Here is a 13,180-nt window from a genome sequence, read left to right on the forward strand (position 1 = left end):
ATGTTTCTGAAGGTCTAGGTGTAAGTTTCCAAATTGTTGGACAGCGTGATGGGATGCATGTTTGATAATTGACGAACCAATGATCCAGACCGTGGTGTTGGGACCTGAAAACTTAGTATTGAATAATAATACGAGGCTGTTATGAACACACATAAAATTATGTTTTACAATCTGATATATGAACAAAACGCGTTAGATTTCCATCTGCCTTTTGACTTAATGTCCTCCTCCGAATGCCATGTGTAGCTCCACCTATTCTAAATGAGTGGGATTTGAAAGTTGTTGTGTCAAGGCCAATAAATTTGACAGACTTATGTAGTACGGATGTGAATTGATATTTAGTAAGAGGTTTGTAGTTGAAATGACAGAAAAATAGGCCTTGTATTTGTGGTCTAACTGCCAAAAATTCACGCATGTGCTTGAATAAAGACTGGGTTTGAGAATTTATTTCAATCTGTAGCTTAGTACCCCTATTGTATTGGTCTGTTTTTGAACCTTTAATATACAGACCAATGTGTGTTTCATTAATGGTCACGTCGTGAAATAATAAGGCTGGTGCGTCATTACTAGTGAAAGTAAATTCGCTAATGCGCAATAATGCAAAAAATGCTAAATGAAAGGCTGCTGAAAACATAACAGCTTCATACAAGCTTGTGCACACCGTAGGTAGTATAGAAACTAATTTATTGAGACAAGATAGGGAAATTGGGGACCGTACTGGATTTAACCGACGGAAACCTTCTAACATTTTTTTAACTATAAAAGTTTTAGTGTTGTCAATTTGACCCTCTAACTGAAGCTTGTAACTAATACCGCTCAAATAACATCTCGTTGTTGAATAGGACACTTTATTTGCATGCAGGTATGCGATGTAGTTGATTATGTGGTCCAGTGGTGGAGGCCAACAAAAGATAAAATTGTGTTTGGTACAAAAAGTTTCAAAGGAATTTATGCCTTTTTGATACGTGGACGCAGTATTTTTGGATATTGCTGCCTCAAGTAAACATTCTACATGGGGTCTAAGAGGGACAACAATTCCGGAGGTAAACGGGCTGGAGTCTTGTCTGCCTGCGGAGCCAGGGATCTGAATCTTTCCCACTGAAATCGAGAAATTGAATCTGCAATGGAATTTTGGTAACCTGGGATATGCCTAGTTTTAATCTGAATGTTATTTTTCATACATAATAATACCAATGGTCTTACAAGAGACATGACACGTTGAGACTTACTAGACTTGGCATTCAATATATCGACCAGAGCTATGTTGTCAGTGTTTATTAGCAATTTCTTAGCTGTAAATTGATCTGCCCAAATCCACATGGCCACAAGAATAGGCACTAATTCCAAAAATGTAATATCTCTTCTTATATCTGGACCCCAAGACTCTGGCCAGGATATGACAACCCAGTGATTCTGGAAAATCGCACCTCCACCGTAGGAACCACAACTATCGGTAAAGAGGTTTAGGGTTTCATTATCAGACCAGTATAGTTCTGGGAATGGTGAACGCCCATTGTATTGGTCAAGAAATGTGAGCCAGATCCTAGCATCCTCTTTAACTGCTTGTGTAACCTTGATCAGGTGGTAATGTTTCCTAATACCAGTTGTTGTGTTATAAAACCTGCGGTTAAAAGCCCTGCTACCAGGGATGGCTTTGGCGAAAAAGTTAAGCGAACCACAAAGTGATTCCATTTCTTTCAGGGTGACTTTTTTAGAAGAAGTAATTGATGAAAGCTTGGACCTAAGTTCTGCAACCTTATTGTCAGGAATAAAAATGACCTTATCTATGGTATCAATACCTAGTCCTAAGAAAGATAGACGAGTACATGGGCCCTCAGTTTTCTTGTCGTTTATTGGGACGCCCAACTCACTGCAAGTTAACATGAACATTTCAGCAAGCTTTGAACATTGTAATGTATTTTGCTCGCCAACAAACAAAAAATCATCAAGATAATGGATGATATTATAATTTTGAGACTTTTGTGCTACGAGCCAATGCAAAAATGATGAGAATTTTTCAAAAGATGAACAAGCTATGGAACAACCAAAGGGCATGCATCTATCAAAATAGTATTTTTCTTGAAAACATATTCCTAACAGTGGAAAATCTGAAGGGTGAATAGGTAAAAGTCTGAATGCGCTAGACAAATCCATTTTACAAAGCAATGCCCCTTTACCATTCTCTTGGATCATAGAAATGGCTTGATCAAAAGAAGCGCAAGACACTGAGCACAGAATTGGATCAATATGCTCGTTGACGCTATTGCCAATGGGCGCTGACAAATTTGAAATTAACCTGTAGCTTCCATCTTTCTTGGGCAGGACCCCAACAGGGTTACACCTAATGTTGGGAAAAGGGGTTGGGAAAAGGGGCCTGACATCCTTCCTAACGTAATTTCTTTCTCAATGATAGCCAAAAGTTGATCAGCATGTTCACTCGCGGACTTCATATTTTTGGATTGTAAGTAGGCTCTTGGGCCTATGTTATTCAAGTAAAAGCCGGATTTGAAACCATTTAATAAAAATTGAGCATTCTGAATATCAGGATATGTAGCGAGGTATTGCTCTAAAACGGAGATCTTAATTGGGGTTGAACCTAGGTGCATGAAATCTTGGTCTTGGTAGCTGATAATGCCTTGGGCGTAAGGGACGAAAATTGGTGTAATTTTGCGGGGCGAAATTTTGGTGTGCTGGATTTGGAGGGGGGGATCTGATGACTTGGGTCTGGGTCGACTGATAGGACCAACAATGCATGCGTGGGTGTGACTTGTTGCAATGCATGCATATATGCTGGAATGAACACTGGGGTTTGGGACAGGAACCTTTAAAGTTATAATCAAAACATTTGAGTGAAGATTTTGACTGTTGTGGAGCTTGTTGAACTTGAGCCTGCATATACAATAACCATAACTCCGCATCGATAGAGCCAAATGAAATTGATGTGTTTTTTGACATTTTGAGACGAAACTGTCTGTCGTATTCAATCCAATTGCTATTTATATTACGGCTATATCCTAAACGTATTGTGTGGATATATTTCAAGATACCCTGTATGTCTGATGGGTGTCTAGCCAGGTATATGCTTGAGAAAATCAAAAACGCATCAAGCCAGGTGTTAATTGATGTAATTTTGTTTGTTTTAGTTTTTGGTTCAATAACTAACTGACCCTCAACTATGGAAAATTTGTGCGAATCCTGAGCGGATGTATCAACTGTTTCTGAATTGATGATTTTTGACAGATCAATGTATTGTTTTGACCATATTTTATCTTTGATGGTTTGAGGGACATGAACCCCAAGCTCATCAGAAATGCTTATTAAAGGGTTTTCACCTGAAGTTGATAGAGGGATTGGTGGCGCTATGGAAGGTAGCGGTACTGCAGTCTGCTCACTGGTTGTGGGATCATCGACTGGTAGCTGATGCTCTTGATTTTGAGGTTGAGTGGACACAAACTGGACCGCTGCCTGCGTGGGCCTGCTCGGGCCTGCTTGGGTTTGGGTGGCTGTGGTTGCCGGATTAAGGGCCCTGAGAGCCGGATGAGCATTTGGCCTGGCGTACGGTGACTTGCTCTTTCTTTTAGACCTCAACATTTTCTAGGAAGTTAGCAAAGCTGAGTAACTTAAGATACAAAGTTATAAAGAAATATCAATGAAAATTAATGCATCATAAACGTTATAATATGGCTATAAAGTTATACCGTAAGTAAACAATACATTTATTGTATCTGTTAACGTTACGTATTTATGCTATATGATACTATAGTATATACTCTATATGCAACCGTAGTCCTAGGTCAGCACTAGCTATGTAGGCCCGTTAAGGCCTACTTGAATTTGAATATTTTAAAATTTATTGTAAATCAAAATTTTACAATGGAATATTATATTTTAATGATGATGACTAAACTTTTTATTAACCAAGTTATATCCATTGATAGCCCGCAATTTGACTTGAAATAAACCTACATCGTAATGACTATCTAATGTAACAATCATGGCCGCCTTAAAGAGAGAAGCAGACGAAATAAGAAAATTATCTTGTATTGCAAAGTTTTAAAACCCTTTAAAAAAAATAAATGGAAGTGAATACGTACCGCAACTTGGACAATTGATTGAATTACACAAGATTACCCGATTACTATCCAACGATGATTAATCGAGCGATTAAGTCAGTCGTGATGAACAATGATTGAATTTTTTCCAGGTTGAAGCTGAGAAAGGTCGATACACTACTGCGCATGCGTAATATAATGACCCCAAAAGGGGCCGTGCGAAAAATTACGAGAACCTCATATTGAGGAGTTATCTTTCTTTCGATGTAGATATTAGTGAAATGGTTAATCTATTCATTTCCATAACATGACTTAACTCATATCGAGTTAAGTCGGATTAAATAGAGTCCTTATTATAGGTTCTATTCACAGGAAATAAAATTGTAAAGTATTAAACTAAGGAAAAGATATATTAATGATGAAATCATTATATTTTAGATAAACTAAAGTAATACAGAATTCTGCAGATGTTATAATAATGAATAATGATAATTATTGAAAAAGCGTACTAGTGTGATCACATGAGAAATTGGGCAGGAATGAAAAGAAAAAAGGCCTGGATAAAACAGCAATAAATAGTCAACTTTTGATGTGCCCTTAATTCTCTTTATATTAAGGACTGGGAATAATCTGAAGTAAGAAAAACTTTTATAGAATAATACGTGTTGAGGCTATATTATTCCATAAAGCTTAAAAGTATAAAACTATAATACTATCATTTAAAAAAATGTTAAAGGTTTGATATTTAAAAATCAATATTCAACTATGTAATAGATGAAAGTGTTCAAGTGGGGAAAAGATTTTGTTTACATTTTTTTTATATTCTTATTCTTTTCCTTGTATTTTTTAGTATGAAAGCATTCCAAGGTTTAAGTGAGACAAGTGCCTAGGGTCTGAGCTCACTTTGTCACCCTTTATGTAAAGAAAAATTACGTATTTTCCACTTGATGTTTTTGTTGACAATATGTACATTGTTCAAAGCAATAATGAGTGAATGAGTGATATGATATTATATGTCGCCATAAGTGTAAAATGAAATCAGACTTTCTCTCTTAGTTGTTGGTTGTTTTGTTGTCGTGGTCTGTATAGTTGATGCAGTTGGTCTGGCTTTTGAACTTGTGAATGATGTTTCGTTGTTGCAATTTCAGTCGTTCCTTATAATAAAGAGTTGCATGTCATGCCATATCATATCATCAAATACTCCTTTTTCCTGATCATCCATAATTGGTTAATTTCTATTACATTCTAAATTTAGATGTGAAAACACTAGCCTGGGTGTTAGTTTCAAGAACAATTAACTGTAACAATGATGTACTAGTAGATGTTGTAGGCCGCATTGTTTTGGATTACAAAATAGCACACCAGTTCCTACGAACTTGCAATGATCTTTGGTTTAACAATTTGCAAAGATCTGCTCCTTTAGAATTGACTGTACGGAGTTTGCCCTTCAAATTGTTATTCTAGTCTATCGTAAGTAGGAAATTGCTACTTTTGTAAATTATTGGTGGTAACTATTTTAAATGTACACATGATATAATTTATGATTACCGGTATGTTACGGGATTTATCACTGGACACAATTTAACTATATTGTAACAGATTTAATTGCCACTACTGATGATAGATATATGGCTCTGAAACATACACAAACATACATAAACATGCACATCATAAGACAACACAAACACATATATATCAAGTACAATAACTCCATTCAATCATATTTACTACTTTAATGAAATGGAAATTAGATCAAATTAAAATATAATCAATTGTTCATATTTCACCATTATTATTAAGAATGATCAATATGTAAATTTATCACATATATGCCAATTTATGACATTTAGATATAAATGTCAAGAATAAGTATAGACACAGTTTAGACAATTTGGACACCACATACATTTATATGTTAGTCACACAAAACATTGATCTTACCAGATATATGGTATCAGAACCTATGCAATTGACATCACTGTAAATTACTCATATAGGAATGACTCTACAAATCAACCAAATAAATAATCGTTTACTGATAAAATATTTACTTTAGGGTCTTCCGTTTCCAACGGAAGACCCTCTTGTTTTTCTTCGGTTTCTTTTTATTATTATTTTATTTTTCATTTTTTTTTGACTCCTTCTCGGCTTTATATCTCAAAAAGTTTTCATCTGATTTCAATGAAATTTTCAGAGCTTTTGTAAAGTTACCGTGTTTCAAAGATTTTAAAGTTTCAGCATTTACGTCACTTCCGTTCAAATTTGGCGGCCATTTTTAAATTTAAAAAAAGTGATTTTGTCCGGAAGAAATCTCCGTAAACTTTAAAGATATCGCTTTGAAATTTTTACTGATGATAGATGTATCAATTCTATAATGTACTGGTAGGTTTAAAATTTTGTTCATCAATATTTCTTCAAAACCGGAAGCAGTTCCAATTTTTGGAAATTTTCATTTTTTTTTTAACAAAATAAGACAATACTACAGTCTTCTAGAACTTGCCATGGTGAATTTAAATCTGAAATCCGTTTGATAATCAGACGATGCATTACAGAGATATCGGGGTTTAAAAATTGAATTTTCCGGAAATTTTTATTCCGCGTCCTTGGTCTTAAAAATAGCGTAATGTTCAAAGTAAAATTAATTCGTACCAAAAATAATTGTTAAGTCGTGCTTGAACACATTCTGATTTTTTTGTCAAGTCGTTCTTGAAATCAGAAAGGTTTTTGTTAATTCGTACTTCAAATCATTCGGATTTTGTTAAGTCGTCCCAGGAATAATTCGATTTTTTCATCTTTTTATTTTGGTTACTCTTGTTGTTGGTTTTATAGCTCTGCTTCTTACAGGAACTTCCGGTTTTACTTCCGACTTTAACGGAAGACCCACTCGTTGCTTTGCAACGAGCTTTGCTCTAGTTTTAATTTATAATTTTTCTTTCACACAACTTAATAAAGTTCATACACTCTCTTACTTTAGGTCTTAGTCCAAGTCTGTATAGAATGAAATATAATAGACCACTCTCAACAGTAGTCACTGATGAAATTATATCAAACACTCTAAAATCACTCTACTTTCAAAGACCTTAAAACCAACCAACCAAAGTTAAGAATCACTAGACCATCTGAATACTCTCTACTTTACATGCATGGAAACCCATAAGTGACTTTACCAAATAAATGACGAATAAAACTGTATAATATGGAAACATATTACAGCTATAATAAAATTCAAACAACCAATAATTAAAATCACTTGCAACCTGTTCTATCACAAACTCCCCTTTGTTCGAAAAATGACTTCCACGTCATTTCACAAGTAAGAGCCCATAAAAAATTGAATAAACAGGGACAATATCAGTGTTATTTAACAAATAACACATTAAATTTTATTTACATGTATAAAGTTAAATTCAGTCGCATATATCTATGACATTCATGCATAGCTGAAATAAAACATGATATGTTCATTCTGGAATTTTCAATCAGTTACTCAGTTGATTAAAACATACTTTATAACAAAATCTGTTCTGTCTCTTGAGATGGTTGTATTTCTCGTAGATTGGATGGAGTTTATGATAAAATCCGCCTTCTCCTTCCAATTTTTCTGCACTGTTACATCGGATTTTGTTATAAATTGACCTGAAGTCAACAATTTAGGTTTCTGCCGTACCCATGATGACATTCTCGGTACATCAGCCTCATTTGCATCATCCTCCTCAATCAAATTCCTCTTCCTCAGATTCCTCTGAAATATCTTCAATATCTTCAGAAATTGCTGGTTCCTGAGTCTCTGTGTTTACAATATTTTGTGGAATATTCTAGATCTTCTTGATCACTAACCACAATATCTTCATAACTCTGCTCACTATAAATGCTCTGACCATCATCAGAAGCCTCCGCATATATCTGTACCGCAGGCTTCTTTTTTTTAAAGTTGGTGTTGGTTTGTTGTATGATATAAATCAATGGGGTATAGTAAATTTCGATGTAAAGTTCTCTCTTTTCCATCTCCATTATCCTTTCTGACTGTATAGACTGGAATCTGGCTATTCGGCTGTGCTATAATGATATAGGGTTCTTCTTCCCATTTATTGGCTAACTACTGGTTTCCTTCAAACTGAACTACTCTTACGAAAACTCTATCTCCGACTTCTAACACAGAACCCCTCATATTCCTATCATATTGTTCCTTTTGCTTTTGTCTGGACTTATTCTGCTACCTTAAAAGCTAAATTGTAGGCTTCAACCAGTCTTTCTCTAAGATCTGTAATCTATTTTGTTTGTAGTTTTCTATTCTTTTCTTTTACTAATCCAGCTATCCAGCTTTTACTATACAGCTATCTTTAGCTATATCAATGGGTAAATTTGGCTGTCTACCGAACTTTAAGAAATACGGAGATAGACCTGTCGATTCATGCCTTGTACAATTATAAGAATGAACTAATGTTGATACATACGATTTCCAATTCAATTTTTGCTTCGGGCCTAAAGTTCCTAACCTGTTCCTAACTTGTTAAGAAATGTTCTATTAAACCTTTCTGTCATTCAATTTCCCATCGGGTGATATGGAGTTGTCCTAGTTTTTTCTGTTCCCAAAATTTTACAAAGTTCCTTGATTAAGTTTCCCTCAAAATTGGCTCCTTGGTCTGAATGAATGCGTTTTGGAATTCCGTAATTAACTATAAAGTGATTGAATAAAACTTCTGCTGTTGTTCGAGCTGTTTGATTTCTGGTGGGATATGCTTGTGCAAAACGAGTAAAGTGATCCGTTACTTTTAAGATATTTTGATATACCATATGATCATCCATTGTTATGGATATTCGACATTATCTAGTCAAGTCTTTAATAACTGACTTTAAAGACTATTGAGAAAAGGCAAGATAATGCTCATGCAAATAGCTGTAATGCGATGATAACTACATGTACCAATGTATGATACCATTCAGAAATGTATAACTACTGCATATTTATTTTATATTGGTGGGTTGAATAGAAAAAGATGCCATTTGAGGAGCAAATAGTAACTTTTTATTAAGTAAAATAAATCCATTTCATTTCTGTGCATGCGTGAGAACTGCAATATTTAACACAAACCAGTCAAATATTTTGTAATTTCCTCTAACGTTTGGGGGAAATGACATTATAATAGGGCAGCCGTTACTATCTTCTGAAAAAATAATCTTAAATTTAATTCATTAATTAAATAAGAAGATATAAAACAATGTCTTTAATTAAATACATAAATGTTATGAAAGAAGTATATTCGAAAATATTTTAAGTCATAACAATTATGAGCATATACAATATTGATTTATTTACCATGCCATCTGCCTTCTCATCCTGTAAACTGCATTATTTTTTTATATAGTTACTTTTTCTCTACAGACGTACCACTTGGTTTGTAAGGAATTTAAATCTGTTTAATCTGCTATCTTTTAACAGTTTGCCTTCATACCTAAGATAAAAGTATCTGCGTATTTGCAGATGTCTCATTAACTTGAAGAGGTTGTCATTACAAAGCAAGGGGGTAGTGGCAACACTCAATGATTGATAACGCAAAAAGGCGATTGATATTTAGTTATTATTTTTGTACACGTGTATCACCAAAAATACAAAGTTATCTTTAATTGCCATTTTTTTTTAGATACTTGACTATTCAGAGGAGACTGGTTTATGATGTAAATATTAATTTTTTGTGAATTTTTTAAAATATTGTTTTTATATTAATAGTTCTAAATTCAGATAATTCAGCTGTTATAGGTGAGATACATATCTTTATTCTGTTATTGTAAACAAAGTTCAGGCCATGTTTTTGTTCACATAATTGGATGCTGAAAAGAAAATACACAGTTTTATACTTTTATTGGGACAAATACTAGCTATTGATCATTGTTGAAAAAAAAATTACTTTACAAAAAACTGCGTTGACTGACTTAAAGTACTCCAATTAAGCACTTGTTTTTTAAACATTTAGATTTAAAAAAGCAATTTACGGAACAAATCGTGATCACGCCCCCTAAAATAAAATGTTTTTTCTTCACATATGATTTGACAGAAGTTGTGCAAAGATAAAGAATATTTTTTCACTACCTTGTTTTCATTGCAGTGGCAAGAAATATTTATCGGGTATGTATATGTATGTAAAATGTATGGGGGGGGATACATACAGGGCAAACAAAATTACTTGTTTACTGTGTTTTGCTTTACTTCGGCCTTGGGCAACAGTTTGCGAGCCGGTCCGACAGATCAACTGTTGCCCCCGACCCCAGTCAACAACTATATATTATTAATGAGCAATAGTATGAGATCAAAAACCGAGACCTTTCTTAAAAGTTGTACCTCCGTGATATACAGACAAACATCGATCGTACATGTATTTGACACTCTTAAAACTGTTGAATTAAAACTCCAACTCAAACATTTGGTCCAATTATGTGGAGAAAGATTAACGATTGTTTTTTATTGTAGCTTAAACCCTACTGTGTAGAAAGTGATCATTTATCTTAACTTTTATTTTTCTTCATGATTAGAAATCAACTAAGACAATCTGAGTCAATGATTCCTAATACCAAACAATAGTCGAGTATTCGAGCACTTGCATGTTGAGAGAAGATAGGGGGAAAAGATAGTGCAAATGCCCATTCGGTTTAGTTGTGAAATACAATTTTGAGTTTATTTTTTCCCAATTAAATCTATTCAAATATACTATAATACAGGTTTGCAAAAGCACAATTTCTAACTTTATTCAGTTTTTAATATATTTAACAAATGAGAGAAAAAAAAAGTTGCCAGAAATTTTAGCGGTATCGAACCCATAACATAAAATCCTAGATATATAAGGCTAGCTTATGTCAGGTACTTTAACCACTGAGCCATTTCACACCCAATAAAGTAGGCTGTTTAAATATTATGTGTGAATTTGACCACGAATTTACGGACTTGTATTATTTTTAACGTATAGTGGGTCATCTCTACACGTTTTTGTTGATCGAAATCTGTTTATTTTCCAGTAGACCTTACTTAGACGATGAGAAAAATATGGAGCACAGATCCACTCTATAAAAAATGCCTTGAAATTCTAAAACATTGACAGTATTTGCAGGTTTTGATACGTATCCGTCTGCTTGAGTCAACATATTCCAAGTATTGAACATGTTTATAGGTTTAAAATCAATGATATGTTAAATGTATATTGTTTTAATTTTTTTTTTTTAAATATCGGATTTATTGATATTTTAATTTTTCAGTTGCTTGTCCGACCGTGTATGGGCATTTTACACGTCTTTTCAAATCATCTTCTTTCTACACAGGTCGGAGACAAACGACAGTGTACATTACTGTACCTGTTTGTGTTTTTTCTGCAAAAAGGGTGTTTTGAGTTGTATTTTGAATCACGAAACGTAAAAATAAAAACTTTGTTTTTGGTTTCCATGTTATCTGGTTTTTTTTTAATTTAAGTTTTCTATAAAAAAATATCTATATGAATACGGAATAACGTACATGTACATATTTTAAGTATCATAATTTAATTTGGCAAATAGTATGCCAATCAAATAAAAGTCAATCGAAATGGAAAAAGATTAAAGAAATGTCACATTAATAAGCGTTTTCATTTGGGTTTATCCGTTTATTGAAATAGTATAAATGGCAGTCGGGCGGCCAGGCAAACGGGCAAGCGGCTGTTAAAAGGGTGTCCCTATTCACCTGTTGTTCAGATAACTCCGCATACAGATTTTTTTTGTTTCGCAGATCAATTGTTTGATCAGAGATTACAGAAACGTTTGACTTTTGATTTTGATTTTTGATAGTTCATGCAAAAATGCAAGATGTTGAACTCGGACTGTTCTTGCATAATAGCATTTTTACGATAAGAATTTTGTTCTTTAGATCAATATAACATGTGAGAGATTTGCATATTACTTGGATATCTTTTTTTGATATATCATAAGAAAAATGCTAACTGTTGATCTTACGGCTAGGGTATTGAAATTGATCTAGTAGTTTTACACATTGTTTTGAATTAATGGAAGACATTTCGTCCCGCTTTACACCATGTTTACAGTGATTAAAGTAATTCCTTGCTAAAGAAAAGCATTTCCAATTTGGTCTGCAGTGTGTTGCTTCTGGGTTTAACCATTGGCTTAAAAGTGTCAACTTACATATGACAATACAAAACCGTTTATTTATCATTTGCACAAGACCCGTATAACCATATTCGCGATTCTTAAAAATATGGCCTTAACATGTCATAGGAAATCAATAAAATGTGGAAAAAAATGTAAAATTCGTCGGAAATATTCTCCATTGGGGTTCTCAGACAGATCAAAAAATTTTCTCAATTTTCGAAATTTGTAAAATCGATTTTGTTTGTCAGCTTTAAACCCACGGAGATGTCTTAATAAGTCGTATATAGAGGTAAAACAGAACACAGTAAACAATTACATAGTGATTACATTGTGTGCTTCGCGAAACTAAGTAATTTTGTTTGCCCTGTATGTATCCCCCCCATACATTTTAACCCGTAGTGTATTCGCCCTAATTGTGTTGGCAAAGAAAGATTTCTTTAATCTAAATAATTGAAATATGGAGTGTAGTTTTAGCTATAAAAAGAAAACCATAGAAAATGTACAACATCGACGATAACAATTCAAATACAAATAGTTTATTGTAGGGTACCACAATGCTTTGGTCGAGATATCCATGAGAGAGAGAGAGAGAGAGAGAGAGAGAGAGAGAGAGAGAGAGAAAGAGAGGTAGTGCTGTCAAATTCAGTTTTGATTTAAGTACAAGTATATTATAGGGACAATAATTAAGAAGAGGTAGCTAGTGTAGCGCAGACATACATGTACTATCGAGCTTAAATTTCCTTACACTCTTATTCTCTCTCTTTCTCTCTTTCTCTCTCTCTCGCCATCTCTTTTGGTTTGCGGTGATATATTTCCTTTTTCGTGAAGGGGGTCCTTGGGATTTGCGATGTTTTTAACATGAAAATTGTTTGCGGATAGTTTGTAACATTGATCTCCTTTTCAGTATATAATTTCGGGAGAGGCGAGGCTATAGTCTTCATGCCGGTTTTTCAGTTCCATTTTCGTTTTGTTTCCTTACTGTACCATTTATCCAACACAGCAAT

The 13,180-nt window shown here is 33.9% G+C and overlaps 1 protein-coding gene across 1 annotated transcript; it reads right to left on the reverse strand.

Annotated features, from left to right (window-relative positions):
• Positions 1-2,495: 2,495 nt before the first annotated feature.
• Positions 2,496-4,373, reverse strand: LOC128191644 (uncharacterized). Its single transcript, XM_052863827.1, has 2 exons — positions 4,095-4,373; positions 2,496-3,594 (listed from the first exon to the last, which is right to left on the reverse strand). The coding sequence occupies exon 2, from the start codon at positions 3,589-3,591 to the stop codon at positions 2,581-2,583; it is 1,011 nt and encodes a 336-aa protein (XP_052719787.1). The 5' UTR covers positions 3,592-3,594; positions 4,095-4,373; the 3' UTR covers positions 2,496-2,580.
• Between the last annotated feature and the right edge of the window lie 8,807 nt (positions 4,374-13,180).

The sequence above is a fragment of the Crassostrea angulata genome, chromosome 7 (genome assembly GCF_025612915.1).
Source record: "Crassostrea angulata isolate pt1a10 chromosome 7, ASM2561291v2, whole genome shotgun sequence".
NCBI lineage: Eukaryota > Metazoa > Mollusca > Bivalvia > Ostreida > Ostreidae > Magallana > Magallana angulata.

Excerpts from the sequence above, each read along its gene's own strand:
- LOC128191644 (XM_052863827.1), bottom strand. The coding sequence starts at position 3,591 with ATGTTGAGGTCTAAAAGAAAGAGCAAGTCACCGTACGCCAGGCCAAAT.